The 15,496-nt window shown below is 36.6% G+C and overlaps 1 protein-coding gene across 1 annotated transcript in view; it reads right to left on the bottom strand.

Moving 5' to 3' along the window:
- MYO3A (myosin IIIA) overlaps positions 1 to 15,496 on the bottom strand; it is a 170,787-nt gene that overhangs the window by 62,976 nt on the left and 92,315 nt on the right. Inside the window, exons 16-18 of the mRNA XM_065871798.1 lie at positions 14,062 to 14,188; positions 10,159 to 10,369; positions 8,235 to 8,382 (exon numbers count right to left, since the gene is read on the bottom strand). Of these exons, the coding sequence (XP_065727870.1) occupies positions 8,235 to 8,382; positions 10,159 to 10,369; positions 14,062 to 14,188 (486 nt within the window). The remainder of the gene's footprint in view (positions 1 to 8,234; positions 8,383 to 10,158; positions 10,370 to 14,061; positions 14,189 to 15,496) is intronic.

The following is a 15,496-nucleotide window of genomic DNA, read 5'->3' as shown; positions in this document are numbered from 1 at the left end:
TTAACCAGCCTGGAACGTTGGGCAAGTCACAGGGAGTCATTTGTATCTATGAAATATAAATGATCTATTTAGGTTTCTTCTGGTTCTAACATTTCAGAATGCCAAAACTGCCTGCCTGTGTTGTGAAACTTAATGAATAAATGAATAAACGTTCTGTTGACAGAACATTTACAAGGGGGAAGAAGCCACGTACACATTTATGCCCTGATGCCTGTCTTTTAGTAAAAGAATTCCTACTCACCAACTTCTCATGTGAGTGTACACACTCATGAAAATACTGCCCGCGTGGAAAGAAACCATTGAGAAGTTACTCACTCTAAGAGAAAGGCTTTATAGGTTGAAAATCTAGGATTTAGGGTGTTATCAGTACTCGAGGTGCACTGAGTATGTTTATTGTAGTGAAAAAAGAAATTTTGCCACTCTTTATCTTGGAATAATTTCAAACTAACAGAAAAGGGGCAAGAACAGTACAAAGAATTCCCGTGTACCTTTTACCCAAATTCCCCGATCCCTAGCATTTTACTGCATTTGCTTTATCATTTGCTCTCTTTCTATATATACATATTATTTTTAGTAATAACATTTTACTGAAGTAGCTAAGTATTAAAAAAAAAACTAAAAATGAAGAAAGCACAGTGGTAAATATGCATGCTGTAAAAATCTAAACTTTTGATGTTAAGTAAAATTTATGATTGGAAATCTATTTCTTTCGGTATTTTCTATTCAAAGCTGGTATCAATGGTCTCGTTCATTTTTACGTTAATAGCAAGCCAAAGAGAATGTTGATCATCATTCATTTGAAATGACATAGGTCACTAATTCAGAATTTGACAAGTAAACTAATGAGAAAGTATTTTGCATAATTCCTAATAAAATATACATGTTATATTTTACATATATTTAAGAACTCTGGAGAAAGGAGATTTAGATGATGCTCTCTAGGAAAGTTTCCTTTTTCAGAAAAAGAGATATATACATTTTGAGATGAAAAGTTTCATCCAGTCACTTTTTGTATGTGGTACCTAACCTTGAAAAGTCTTTAAAAGCCATAAAGGATTTTACAAATTTATAGACAGGTATTGGTTTAGGATAAGGAGGAATTTCAGTTAGGAATTCAGACGACATGTAGTTTCCTGTACGCCGAGATCTCTTTCACCTTAAACTATTTTTGCGTTACTGTCATGTCTATGTCTTTACCAAAAAATTTTATTTCAGTTTGTCAATACTATGTTCTAACCTTACATGTAGAAAACTATAGTAACTGTATACGGATTGATGCTCCTATAGCAACTGTATACGGATTGATGCTCCTATAGTAACCGTATACGGATTGATGCTCCTATAGTAACTGTACACGGATTGATGCTCCTATAGTAACCGTACACGGACTGATGCTCCTATAGTAACCGTATACAGATTGATGCTCCTATAGTAACCGTATACGGATTGATGCTCCTATAGTAACCGTATACGGATTGATGCTCCTATAGTAACCGTATATGGATTGATGCTCCTATAGTATCCGTATATGGATTGATGCTCCTATAGTAACCGTACACGGACTGATGCTCCTATAGTAACCGTACACGGACTGATGCTCCTATAGTAACCGTACACGGATTGATGCTCCTATAGTAACCGTACACGGATTGATACTCCTATAGTAACCGTATACGGACTGATGCTCCTATAGTAACCGTACACGGACTGATGCTCCTATAGTAACCGTACACGGATTGATGCTCCTATAGTAACCGTACACGGATTGATGCTCCTATAGTAACTGTACACGGACTGATGCTCCTATAGTAACCGTATACGGATTGATGCTCCTATAGTAACCGTATACGGATTGATACTCCTATAGTAACTGTATACGGATTGATGCTCCTATAGTAACTGTATACGGATTGATGCTCCTATAGTAACTGTATATGATTGATGCTCCTATAGTAACCGTATAAGGACTGGTGCTCCTACAGTAACTGTATACGGATTGATGCTCCTATAGAAACCATATACGGATTGATGCTCCTATAGTAACTGTATATGGATTGATGCTCCTATAGTAACTGTATATGATTGATGCTCCTATAGTAACTGTACACGGACTGATGCTCCTATAGTAACTGTATATGACTGATGCTCCTATAGTAACCGTATACGGATTGATGCTCCTATAGTAACCGTATACGGATTGATGCTCCTATAGTAACCGTACACGGACTGATGCTCCTATAGTAACCGTATACGGATTGATGCTCCTATAGTAACCGTTTACGGATTGATGCTCCTATAGGAACTGTATACGGATTGATGCTCCTATAGTAACTGTATACGGATGGATGCTCCTCACTGTATACTTCACTCAAAATTATTTTTAATCATAATTAAAAGATTTTTTAAAATATTATCAAATTGTCAAAATAAGTACCACAAATCCCCACATCACATTCAGGGTGTTGGCCAACTTTGCTGATAGAAAAGCAGACTGAGTGCAGCATGGGTGTTGAGAGAGGGACAGGGAGGACCCAGGAGGCCAGGAGGCTGCCTGCGGGAGCCAGAGAGGGAGAGTGGCCTGCTCACAGCCAGGAGATGCTGCAGGGATGTGCCACGTGTATCTACTCATTTGGGTACCAGCTTTCATACTCACTTAGTAGGTGCGAAGTTTAAGGAACATTTGTGTGTGATCTCAAACAGTAGCCTAAAACTTGGCCAAGCATTTATAAAGGAAGATTTATTGCATACCAAGGGTTTCTTAAATGTACAGCTGTCTTAATGCTTAAGGAAAATGCCTGTAAAATTGCCTTTATCCCTTGGAGAGCTCACATAAGACAAATGCCACCACCATCACACACATATGGCGCGTGCAATAGGGAAGAAAGCTGGATATAAGATAAAAATTCACACTTTGCAAGCAAAACAATTTGAAGACATTTATAAGGGGTTTGTTTCGAATTACCCACATATTTTCTTACCAGATGACTGATTCTTTTTACTTTATGATGATAAAAAACGTTGCAAGGATAGATACTATGTAATTGAACGAATCTTTGTTCTTTGTAATTGCCACAAATTATGTGTTGGAGCCCACATTCAAATCCTCAAAAGCTTTAAACTTTAGGATGTGAACAGCTGGAGATAAAATTCATACACATCAGCTTCTGCGAGAAGCTAGAGATATAATTGCAGTTATTGTTTCCATTACGTGCTGTAAATAGCTTCCTGCTTATAAAATGACTCCTGACTTTTAATTTTAAACCCATGAGTGCATATATAAATTATATATGTATATATATGTATATATATGTATGCTTATCTTTTAGCAAAACAAATATTAATAGCTCATTTTAAAAACAAACTTTAGGGACTTCCCTGGTGGTGCAGTGGTTAAGAATCCGCCTGCCAATGCAGGGGACACGGGTTCGAGCCCTGGTCTGGGAAGATCCCACATGCGGCGGAGCAACTAAGCCCGTGCACCACAACTACTGAGCCTGTGCTCTAGAGCCTGCGAGCCACAACTACTGAGCCTGTGTGCCACAACTACTGAAGCCTGTGCGCCTAGAGCTGGTGCTCTGCAACAAGAGAAGACACCACAATGAAAAGCCTGCATGCCGCAACTAGAAAAATGCCCTCACGCAGCAATGAAGACTCAGTACAGCCAAAAAAAAAACAAAAAAAACTTTAGTTCAGTTAACAGTCAGAAAAATGTGCTGCACTAATGGATCAGAAAGCTTATCCTAGGTATAGATGGGCATATGAGGAAGTAGAGTGAATCTTCAGGATTCTAGAGCAATGCTTTGTAGTATCATACATGAGTTCTGGGCCTAAAGAACAATGGCATTTATTCCAATTCAAACTCATGCCCGTGGGGGACTAATCCATGGTTGTGTTCATTGAGCTCCCTTTCATATGGAAGAAAACCAGAAAATAAGCAAAAACAAACCCAACAAAAGCAAAGTCTTGGCTACAAATTACCATGGAGATTCAGTGTGAGGGCTATTTCGAAAAGATGCCTCCCTTATTAGAAATGCGATGGCTTGTTTGCTGCTCTTTGAGCTGCTAATTAATAGCTTTTTGAAAAATATGGAAGTAAACAATGTGCATAAAATAATGCTCTACAAATCAAATAGGGAAGGCTGAAATATGAATACTCTATTTGTGGAATTAATAAAGTTGACAGAAAAGTATACACTTTTCAGTTGCAACTTATTTAGCAGAGTTTGATTGAGTCTTGAATTTTAAAAGATTACAACCATATTCCTCATCACCTATTTGCAGGGGAGGGGACCTAGATTATTATCTAACTTTCAAACTACTGTTTTCAGACATAAATTGTTCCTTTAAATTTTATTAAAGTCAAATGGTTCTTCTAGTGCTGTAAAAGTATGGAAGCTTCCAATGTTATATTCAAATATTAGCTTCAAATGAAATATCAAACCAGACAATTTTCAGGAGCTATATATTATACACATTAGAAAAACAATACTACTCTAGACCTACTGTCTTAGACATTCTAAATATCTAGATAGTAAGGAGAAAAAAGATACAAGTTCTGGATGCTCTGGGTTGTGGGTTGAGATTACGAGGAATATAATTTATGTCCATAGAAATGTAGGTTTTGAGAAGAAAAGAGGCATAGCTGCCAGTGAGTTAAAAATGAGGTTCCCAGGGACTTCCCTGGCGGCCCAGTGGAAAAGACTCCACACTCCCAATGCAGGGGGCCCGCGTTCGATCCCTGGTCAGGGAACTAGATCATGCATGCTGCAACTAAGAATTTGCATGCCACAACTAAGGAGCCTGCATGCCGCAACTAAGACTGCGTGCAGCCAAATAAATAAATAATTTTTTTTTAAATGAGGTTCCCAGACTTAGGAATATGTTTCAAAAGGTATACAAATGGTTAGTTGGAGGCAACCATTCTGAGAAACAAAACTATCCACTCAACAAACTATGGATTAGGTCACTGTCATAAAGTCTTTCACTAAACATGTTTTACTATAGTCTATTATTATTGTTTTAATAGAAATTAATAGGAAAATGATATTCAAAATACCTTCATAACCAACTTTACTGTACATCACATGCAAACAGAACTGGGGCAAAAACAGGAAACGCCTTTAGCTAAACTTTATGTCCCAATGCTGTAGGACTGACGATAAAGATAATATTTGTTGATTAAAGCAGAACCAGAAGTGGTTTCATCTGTGTAGATGCTACCCAAGGCTTGTGTCTTGCTCAGATTGGATAGATCATTTGTATGTCCATGAAACTGAGAACAGTATGTCTTCCTGATAAGCAATAACAGCTTTACTAAGCGAAGGAGCTCTTAGGTCAAACCTATGATTACATTTGACCAGAAGAAGTGTGACCATGATTTTAACTAATTATTTGGCTTAAGTAGCTGTTTCTTATGTATAGAAATTGGTGTAAATGTGCTCTCTTTATCTGTGGTAGCTAATACATACAGCTACATAAGCATTCCTCAGTTACAATTTTTGCTTTCGCACTAAGTGACAGGGTGAAAGAAAAAGAAACCCAAACAGGTGCACACACAGGTTAAAATCAACAGAATCTCTGACTACCCCTGTGTCCACCAGATCACAGATTCACTGACCTGATCACTCAGTTGCCAATGCTTGGTCCGTAAGATTATGAAGTAGGGATGCTTGGGTCGTTACCCTAGGAAGGCAATCGAAAGGACTGGGAATGGCCTTAATTCCTCAGAGTGCTTTGCATAATCTTGGATCCTAGTTACATTTTTAATTTGTTGGGGCAATTTTGACTTGGTTTTGTCTTGAAAGCCTCTCAAGGATATTTTTAAAGGAGTCATATTAGAGTAGTTTCATTTGTAGCAAGCCCAAAGACAAAACAATTAAGAGCATTAGGAGGATGAATGAAATTCAAGGCTATCAATCAAAGTGAACTGTAAACTACAATTTTATAAAAAAGTGAAAAGCAAATAATTATTGAAAGATATGTACACGGGTTTAAAGGGTAGTTCCAATAAAATCAGGTTCTAACCTCAACCCCCCAAAGAGAAGAATAATAGAAGTCTGCTAACACAAGTTGTTAATTAATTAATCACATGGGGAAATACACAAAGATACACCTGGTCCCATGAAGCAAGTAATCCTAATAGATCCCTATCAAAAAGTCCAAACCAAAAAAAATTTACTTATTTCAATTTCTGGTTAGAATGGATTCTGTGAACACTGTGAGTCATTAAAGCAAGATGACATTGATTAATAAATATTCATTGAGCATTTGCTATATGTCAGGCTCTGAAGATACAAAAAGAATTAATACACAATCCCACAATCCTTGACCTCAAGGAGTCTTCAGCCTAGTGAGAGAGAGCAAAAACGGAAACTAAACACTGTGATGTCAAATGTCAAATGTTTTTACTGGACCATAGGGGAGGGAGGAGTGAGAATAAGTCTCACTGATTTTTTGGATTTCAGAAATGAGAAATGAAATGTAACATAACATTTTTGGCTTGAGTAAGCTGGTGGACAGAGATGTCATTCTCTAAGAAAAAATGTAAGTGGGAGGGAAAGATGATGCGTTCAATTCTGGATAAAGTTCTGGAAGCTGTCCTAATCAGGGGAGGTTTAGAGAGAGGCATGGGCTGGAGGTGAGGACTGAAGCATCCCTAGCATTTAGGGAGTAGTTGAAATATTGGAAATAGATTCTTTCCTAGTGAATATAAGAAGAGGTCAAAAATGGAAGCCATTGGGAGCTCGCATTTAGGGCAGTAATTGGCTACACATTGGAAGAGACTGGGAACCTTTGAAAAATAGTGATAGCTAGGTCTCATTCGACGATATCTGACTTAATGGGTCTGGGATAGGATCTGAGCACTGGGATTTTACCCAAGTGATTCAAATATGTAGCCAGGGTTAAGAACCACGGATTTATGGGCTGGTGCAGGAAGAGTAAAGGAGGAACCCATCAGAGAGCAAGAGAAACAGAAAGCGTGTTAGGGATGACAAAAGAGGGATTTTCCAGAAACAGGAATCTGTCAACAGGGTTGACAATAATAATGTGGAGACTAAAATGTTTCTGATACTAATGAGTGATGAGATTAAGAAGGGCCCTTCCAGTAGCCAGATACTACGAACTCAATGTACCCAGGCGGGTACATTACAGTGAAGGTTGAATATGTTTTCAAGGAGCCTGGCTATGAAGGGAAGGGGGAGGGCTATGGCTGCAGACATAGCAGGCTGGAGAAGGGCTCTGTTTTTAAAGACTTTAAAGGATTTCATCATATAACTAGGCCAAAGGATGGCGCTACTGGAGAGGAGTGGAGAAGGGGTAGAGGGAGAGGGTGAGAGAATGAGTATGGGATGAACAAGAATCTGGGGTAGATGAGAGCTGTGCAAACACAGATAAAATCTTAAATTTATGTCCCTTTTTTGACCTAAGAAATGTCACAATCCAAACATTTTTTGTGCAACCACTGTTTTCAAGATGCGATCTCAAAGTAAATTTGCAATAAGGCTAAATATTTTGAAGCAAAAGAGGTTCATCATGTACCTCTAATTTACCTCAAATTTAAACAAAAACCTCAGTTTTAATCAGTAAACACAAAACAATTTAATATTATTTAAAGGAGAAATAGCACACTAAATGATATAAAATACTACTATTTCTTTTAGACTTGATTAACTAAGTAATTTTAACACTAACGTTTTGCCAAATGCAATGCAAGTGAGTTTCTGACTTTTGAAGCTGAATCATTATTACACATTGTACTGTGACAAAATCACCGTTTCATGGCATTTACATCAAATCCATTATCTTGCATTCCGCTGCCTAGCAACTGGAATTCTGAAGTTTAATGCATTTTAGATGGATATTTACATTTCAAACAGAATTTCAGCTATGCAGTCTACAGAAAGAAAGAGCTAGACACATCTGCTTACTTAAATTTCCAAAGGAAACTTCTTTGTTTGCAAGGACTCAGACGTGCTAAGTTTTGGAGAAGAGTCCAGTGATTTTTGGTGGAGTACACTCAGCAACACGTATCAAGACACACTAAATTCATACCAGCTTTTTGGCTTGTTTTTGTTTTTATAATGAGCATGGAGAAAAGGAAACCTTTTTTTGGTCTTTATTAAATGTTTCAGGCTTTAAATCTATGATTTAGATCCTGCTTCCTAGTACAATTCTCCACAGAACACACACACTGCATGCATCTATACTATGTATAACAAAGCACCTCAACTTACCTGTTCCCAGGCGAACACATGTTGATTGAAATAAAACTGAATTTGTTCATTTGCAATGTTAATGCACAGCTGCTCAAAGGAGTTTTTTTTGAAATTTTCAAAGCCAAATATATCCAGAATGCCGATGCTTAGCTCATCATCATTCCCACTGGAAGATTGAAGAGGCATTATTTTGCGTTCTTATTTATTTTCTTAGGAGGTAATTCAAAGCAGGGTATCTCAGCGTCACTTTTGTGATTTAGCTAAGAAACTACTACCAGGACATAGAGTGAAAATTTTTTCTTTCTTTTTTTTTAAAAAATTTTTTAACATCTTTATTGGAGTATAATTGCTTTACAATGGTGTGTTAGTTTCTGCTGTATAATAAAGTGAATCACCTATATATATACATATATCTCCATATTTCCTCCCTCTTGCGTCTCCCTCCCACTCTCCCTATCCCACCCCTCTAGGTGGTCACAAGGCACCAAGCTGATCTCCCTATGCTATGTGGCTGCTTCCCACTAGCTATCTATTTTACATTTGGTAGTGTATATATGTCCGTGCGAAAATTTTCTTAATTGAAAACGTTTCCCTCCACAGAACATTAACTAGGTAGCATTCATTTTAATATGTAGACAGTATAATATTTTCCTTGTACTACAGAAACTACTCCTAGAGTCATGAATCACAGGGAAAACCTAGCCAGCGCTCAGAATATAGTATGAATGTGTTCAGTAAAAACCATACCAGAAAAGCAAAAATTCAGTGAAAGGGTATTTAGTCTCTCATTTTAGGACAATTAAAACAACCTGCTAAAGATATTTTACTTATTTTAAAGAACTGTTATTTGGTTTTTAATTATCCACTCATAATTTTAAATATGGGATGAACAGTAACCTGGAGAAAGATATAAATATATATTAATTTATATCATAATGAAATAATTTAAAATACAATTCAATACTATTTCACAATTCAATATTCCAGATGCAACTTTGCCCTGCTCCTCCACAATGGTTACCTCTGTTCACTAATTTTGAGGGAGAGAGACTTAAGAACGTTATTCCTCGATGTTCTTAACTCTCTTGGATAGTCTAAATGATACTATGGTGTGGTGTGTATTTTAGTGGAAAAATAACAGTGAATTACACCCCTGAAATGTATATGAAATGGTCTTTTATGCTTAGTAAGCAAGTGTGAAAGAGGTGATCTTAAGGTAGGAATCCACCATATTTTTCACATACCAATTTCTAAAGATTATATAATTTATAGGAGAACACAGCTTTGGATGTAAATGTAAGGATATATCTTGGCACAATCCCTGGTGTACAGAGGGCACTCAGTGGTGGCTGCGATTTCAGATAAGGCACTAGACAGGCTGGAGACTTAAGTTGCATTTTGCATCTGTTATGGTCAGATAACACTACTGTTCACATCTTGCTCTATCACTTATTAGCTATCTACAGCATTTCTTAACCAAATTTCATTGAAGATCATATGTACCCCTGCTGGGTTATAATGAGAGTTAAACTATGAAAAGAAAGTTTTCCTTTGCCTTGAAATTTTAATTCAATCCCTCAAAGACAAAGAACTGCTGAATAGACATTCTCTGCAAGTATAAAATGGTATATGCTTCACAGTACACCTTCTAATTAAAAGAACATATAAATTGACAGTAAGAAGTCACATTAAAAAATCACTTTCTATTATGTTTATTCATGTTGCTACAGTGTCCCAGCAGTTTTAAAGTTTTATAGCTACCTGATGCAATGAAGTGGCACCATTAGTAAATAAAGCAGAGCTTAAACTAGAAACAAAAGTTTAATAATTAAACGACACCAATTAGAAACATTTTCAAAGGGACTCACAGACAAATCAGTAAATTAGAAAACAGATTTACATCACCTGACGTTTGGGGAACAAGTTCTATAAAGTTTTTTACCTGGGTGATGCGTTGTGCTTCAATAAGCTGTTAATGCAATTGACTATCCAGCTAAACAGGCGTCCATATAAAGTTTTCGCTGTCGCATCCCTGACGTCAGTAGCTTTCTCTACAGTATTGGGTCGTATGATGGTTTCTCCTCTAGTGACCACGCAGTGGGAGGTGAGAGCTTCTTGTAGCTCATCTGCTTGAATGCAAAGCAAAGAAGCAGCTACAAATAAATAAACATGTGTTGTTAGAAGATATGATGACAATGATGTCGTTTCCCAGAGAATGAAAATGTCTTAATTCACCTTCTTCAAATGACATGAAATAAACATGTGAAGGTTTTATAATATAAAAAGAATATCCTATTCAATAGGAGCCCTGTGCTTCTTCTAGATCATCTTTCTCCGCTAATCTCGACTGGTCAGCTATAGGCTGTTGTATAATACAGCACAACCCAAACTGAGCTGGCTGATAGAGTGACCTTCCACACAAACCAGTGGTTGTTTAGGTGACGCCAAACACAATTTCACTGAATTATGTTAAAATATTTAAAAACATAATGAACAGTTCTGCTATCATTTGGATGCAACTATTACAGACACATTTTCAAAACATGGAAATTAATTGTAAAGTTACCTAGACTTCAGGGATATACCCAAACAAATGCATTTTAAGTAACTTCTGCAAGATGGAAACAAACGAGCATAAAACGTCTTGACATTCATATACTTTTTAATCATACTACTATTTTTCAGTTATATATGTCAATGACTAAAGTTTGTTAAAACTTATTGCCCGAACAAATATTTAATATTTAATTAAATATCACAGGTAATTTTAACTCAGTGAACAAAACTCATTGTTGAATATAATAAACATCCTTAACCCAAACTATTACAGGACAGACAGGCTGGTTTCTCAAATCAGTCGTTCTCCTTTTAAAATATTTTGAACATTTTAAATTTAGTTTTAGCACTTGGGACAAGATATTTCTTGGTTATGTTGCTAAAATTGTTGAACCTTATTTAAACAAAATAGTTTTTCACAATGTAGAAGTAATATAAGCTTAATACACAAATCCTACCTTCAGAGAAAACACTCTGCATTTCTTTCCTTCTAGGCATGTTTATTACCACTATTCTGCACATATATTTTATCTTAATAGCTTAAGCATTTCCCATCTTGTTGAATACTGTTTGTTGATATAATTTTAATTTGTCACATAGTACTCTGACATATATAATAACATATCAATTTTTAAATTGTTGCATATTTAGGTTGCTTCCATATATTCACAATTGTAAAGAATGCTAGGATGAATATTTTGGGCATGAATCTGTGCTTCTGCCTTGTATCATTTTCTTAGCATAAACTGCCTAAATTCAGCAATTGGTTGAGTATATAAACACTTCTAAGCCTTTTGATATATTCTATTTAGCTGCTCTTCAAAAACTCTAAACCAACTGTACTCCTACCAGCCAAATGAAAGGTAAATAATTTCAACACAATTGCATGGACACCAGGGATTGTTATTCTTAAAAAGAATGCTTTCTTCTTTCACTTTGACTCCTAGCAAAGCTGAATACTTTCTTCTTTGCATATTTTTATTAGTGATTTGTGGTTCTTACTTTGTAAACTGCCACATTTTCATTTTCTTATTTTGTAATCTGCCTATTTTTCATTGATATATTCATCTCTTCCTAATCAATTTATAAGAGTTTAAAGAGAATAATGCTTTGATATATATATTGCAAGTATTTTCCCTCATTTTTCATTTGCATTGCAATTTAATCTATTTTCCTTTTTTGGTATGAAAGCTTTAATTTTTATGTTGTCAAATATCCACTTAAAAAATTATTTCTGCTCTAGGTTTTCTGCACATAAAGTCCTTCAAGTCTTTTCTCATCTCAGGATTATATAAATGCATTTTGTCCTGTACATTTATGTATGTATGTATTTATTTACTTATTTGCATTTAAATTGATAGACATTTGGAATACACTTTGGTATAGGGCGTATGAGAAGGATTCAAACTCCCCCTCCTCAAAATGGTCGGCCAGTTGCTTGTCCCTACAACACTGATTCCCTAGTGATTTGTAATGCCTTTCTGGTAATTCTACTTCGCTCTGTTTCTGAATAATGTCTCCTATTGACTGGTATGTCTATTTCTATTCCCCCATTATTCATTAATTTGACATATATTTATTTATTGAACATCTACTACATGCCAGGTGTTTTACCTGGGGATATACTGCTAAGTAGAACCCCTTTTAAGACAAAGTTCTCATCTTGATGGTCTTTATCCAGAGGGAATGAGAAGCTAATCAAGAAGAACAAGTGGGAAGATAGAGGGGGAGAAGGAGAGGGACAAGGAGGATAGGAGAGGAAGGCTGAGAGACACCACGGATACATGTGTTAAGTGGTTCCTGAATGAACTGTGGAGGACAACCTGGAAAAGTTCAAGAATTAACGTGCAATGAACAACTGGGTGGTCACTTAGTGCAGGTGAGACATGATGTGTCTTAGATGAGAATAATGATGATGGAGAGAAAGACAAGAGGTCATATTTGGGAGAGAGTTTGGGGATAGAATGGACAAAACTGGTGCCTGATTGAAACCATGCACCTGTAAAATCATCTGGAAACATGGCCCTGGTTTGGAGATAATTCCTTGTGACTTTAATTACAAATCACTTTAATGTAAATTAGTAAAATTTCTATTTTCCATGAGTGCTTTAATTCGTTTTAACTATATTCATATTAACATTAACCTTCTGTGACCCACATGACTGTCTCCTGCTATACGGAAATGGGTTTCCAATCATCAAGATCATTTTTCAGTTTGGCAGTTTCTAAGTGTACTCATATTTACGACATAGCTCTATTGCAACGCATTCTGTTGGTTGCTGATAACTCTTGTAATTATGACCAGATGGTGAGGTTTGAATGTTGTCATTGGCGCTTTCTGGCAATTCCTTCCACTTCTGATAACCTAATATCTTATGTGCCAATTAAGGTTTCCTTATATATGAAAAGCCAGAACAGGTTTCCAGGTACCTGCCAATCATAACATGCCAACCTCAGATGCTTGTTCTGCTGTGTTACCAAGCTGGTGGGATGGAGATGATGGGGATTTGGGGACAGATCCAGACCAGGGTGGCCCTCTGAAATTATCCTAAAACATCTCATTCTGTTCCTGAGTAAGTATAAATCAGAAAAAAATATATAAACAAAATTTTATAACATTATTTCCTAGGTTATGAATGAAACTTTAACTAATCTAGAATTGTGGAGGCATATGACAACGCTAAAAATAAAAATTAGGGTATATTCTAAATTAAAAAGCTTTGCCACTGGACGGTATCAGTGTGAAACCTTAAATTATTAAAATAATTCATCGAACTCTGCCAGTAAGAGAAAAGCTGATTTGAAGCAAATACTGTGATGTACTTTTCTTGCATAGAAAATGACTCCGAAATTAATCAACCCAAGATGAATGCGTGTAAAAAATCCATCCAGTACGAAAATAAATATTCAGGTCTTTATTACTTATAAAATGATAACAGATGCCAAATTGTTATCACAATAACAACTTTAACTCTTTTTCAGATCAGTTTGCTAAATTTTAACTACGCTTTCTGTGTTTTTACATTGAAATGTAAATAGCTCCTAAAATAATCATGAAAGCCTAGCCTTTAGAAATGTTTTCTACAGTAATTAGTTAATTTGTAGCCATGAAGATCTGTTTTAAATAGTGGACTTTGAAAACTCCATTTGACACAAATTGAATCTGAGTATTCATTTTTAGGATTCCAAAAAAGTACAACTGCTTGAAGTTATCCCTATGTGGCACTGTCAGTATGTCATCAGACTTTTTTTAGGAGTTCAGTTTTGAATGCAAGATAATAAAACTCACAGTTCTCCAGAGCTGCATGATTAGAAATGTGGCTCTTGTCAATCTGGTGTTCGGTTGCCACAGAAGAAAATTCAATGTTTCCAACGTTCAGGATTGCAGCCAGTATACTGTATACACTTCCAAGTTGCTGAAACACAGCACAGAAATGTTAGCATCATTCTCCCCTTGAGTACAGCAAGGCAGTGCCTGTGGCTGCCGACAGACTGGGGAAGAATCTTTAGGATCCAGCATAACAAGGTTATCCCACAGCCTATGATGTCAAACTAAGAGAAGTCAACTGGCTTCCCTGGTCCTCTCATTCTCTTCAAATCATCGATGTTGGCTGAATTATGGCATTCAAGAATTGTAACTTTTTATGTATGTTGAATGAAGACAACTAGGTATCAAATTATCATTTTTAAATTATTATCAAATGACTAACTAAAAGGGAATTTTATGCCCCTCCCATGCTGACTAAAACCAATTTTTAAAAATAAAGTGTTTCATAGAAATTCAACACTGTGTGATGCTTTAAATACTTTAAAATTTACTTCACAAATATTATTTGATCACAACTGAAGCCATAACTGATAATCCAAAGAAAATGTACTAGCTTGTGATTTTAGACTGTTATAAGAAATGTAAGCAAAATTAAAGCAGGAAAAAAAAAAAGGCATTCTCATCTTAGACAAAAGACTTGTGACTTTGTGCAAAGGGAAACAAATAAAATTCCTGTCACGACGTGATAAAAACTGCCTCTAAATAAGTTGACTCATAAAACTACTAATCATTTATCTTAAAACTGTGGCAGGAAAATGGCTTAGGAAATCATGGGTTTTGAAAAGTTTTAAGAGTTTTCCAATTTGTGTTATTTGTAGAGAATATCTGATTTTGATTTGCCTGTCACTTTGCCTGGCCTGTGTACAAGTAAATTGTAAACCCCGAAATATTGAAAGGGAAACCTACACCATGGGTACTGTTGACACCAACCGGAGAAAGACAAGCGGGGAGAGACAGAATGAGAGAGAAAAAGAGAGAGAGAGAGACACTCTCTGTATTGAAGAGTCACCAAAATTGTGCAGCCGTAAAATGTGTAGGCAGCAAGCTGTGATTAAAGGATGTGAAAATCAAGCCATTTAACTTGATTGTGCAAGCTGCCTCTTTCCAAAGTGAAACTGAAGCAGCTATGGACAAAAGACATATCCAGGGCTTCCCTGGTGGCGCAGCGGTTGAGAGTCCGCCTGCCGATGCAGGGGACATGGGTTCGTGCCCCAGTGCGGGAAGATCCCACATGCCGCGGAGCGGCTGGGCCCGTGAGCCATGGCCGCTGAGCCTGCGCGTCTGGAGCCTGTGCTCCGCAGCGGGAGAGGCCACAGCAGTGAGAGGTCCACGTACCACAAAAAAAAAAAAGTCCAAACAAGGCAGTGAGACGACATTAAAAAAAATCACTAGTGGG

The sequence above is a fragment of the Phocoena phocoena genome, chromosome 2, assembly GCF_963924675.1.
Source record: "Phocoena phocoena chromosome 2, mPhoPho1.1, whole genome shotgun sequence".
NCBI classification, from domain to species: Eukaryota; Metazoa; Chordata; class Mammalia; order Artiodactyla; family Phocoenidae; genus Phocoena; species Phocoena phocoena.
Note: the sequence above shows the minus strand (reverse complement) of the source record. Positions and strands in the feature narration are given on the sequence as shown.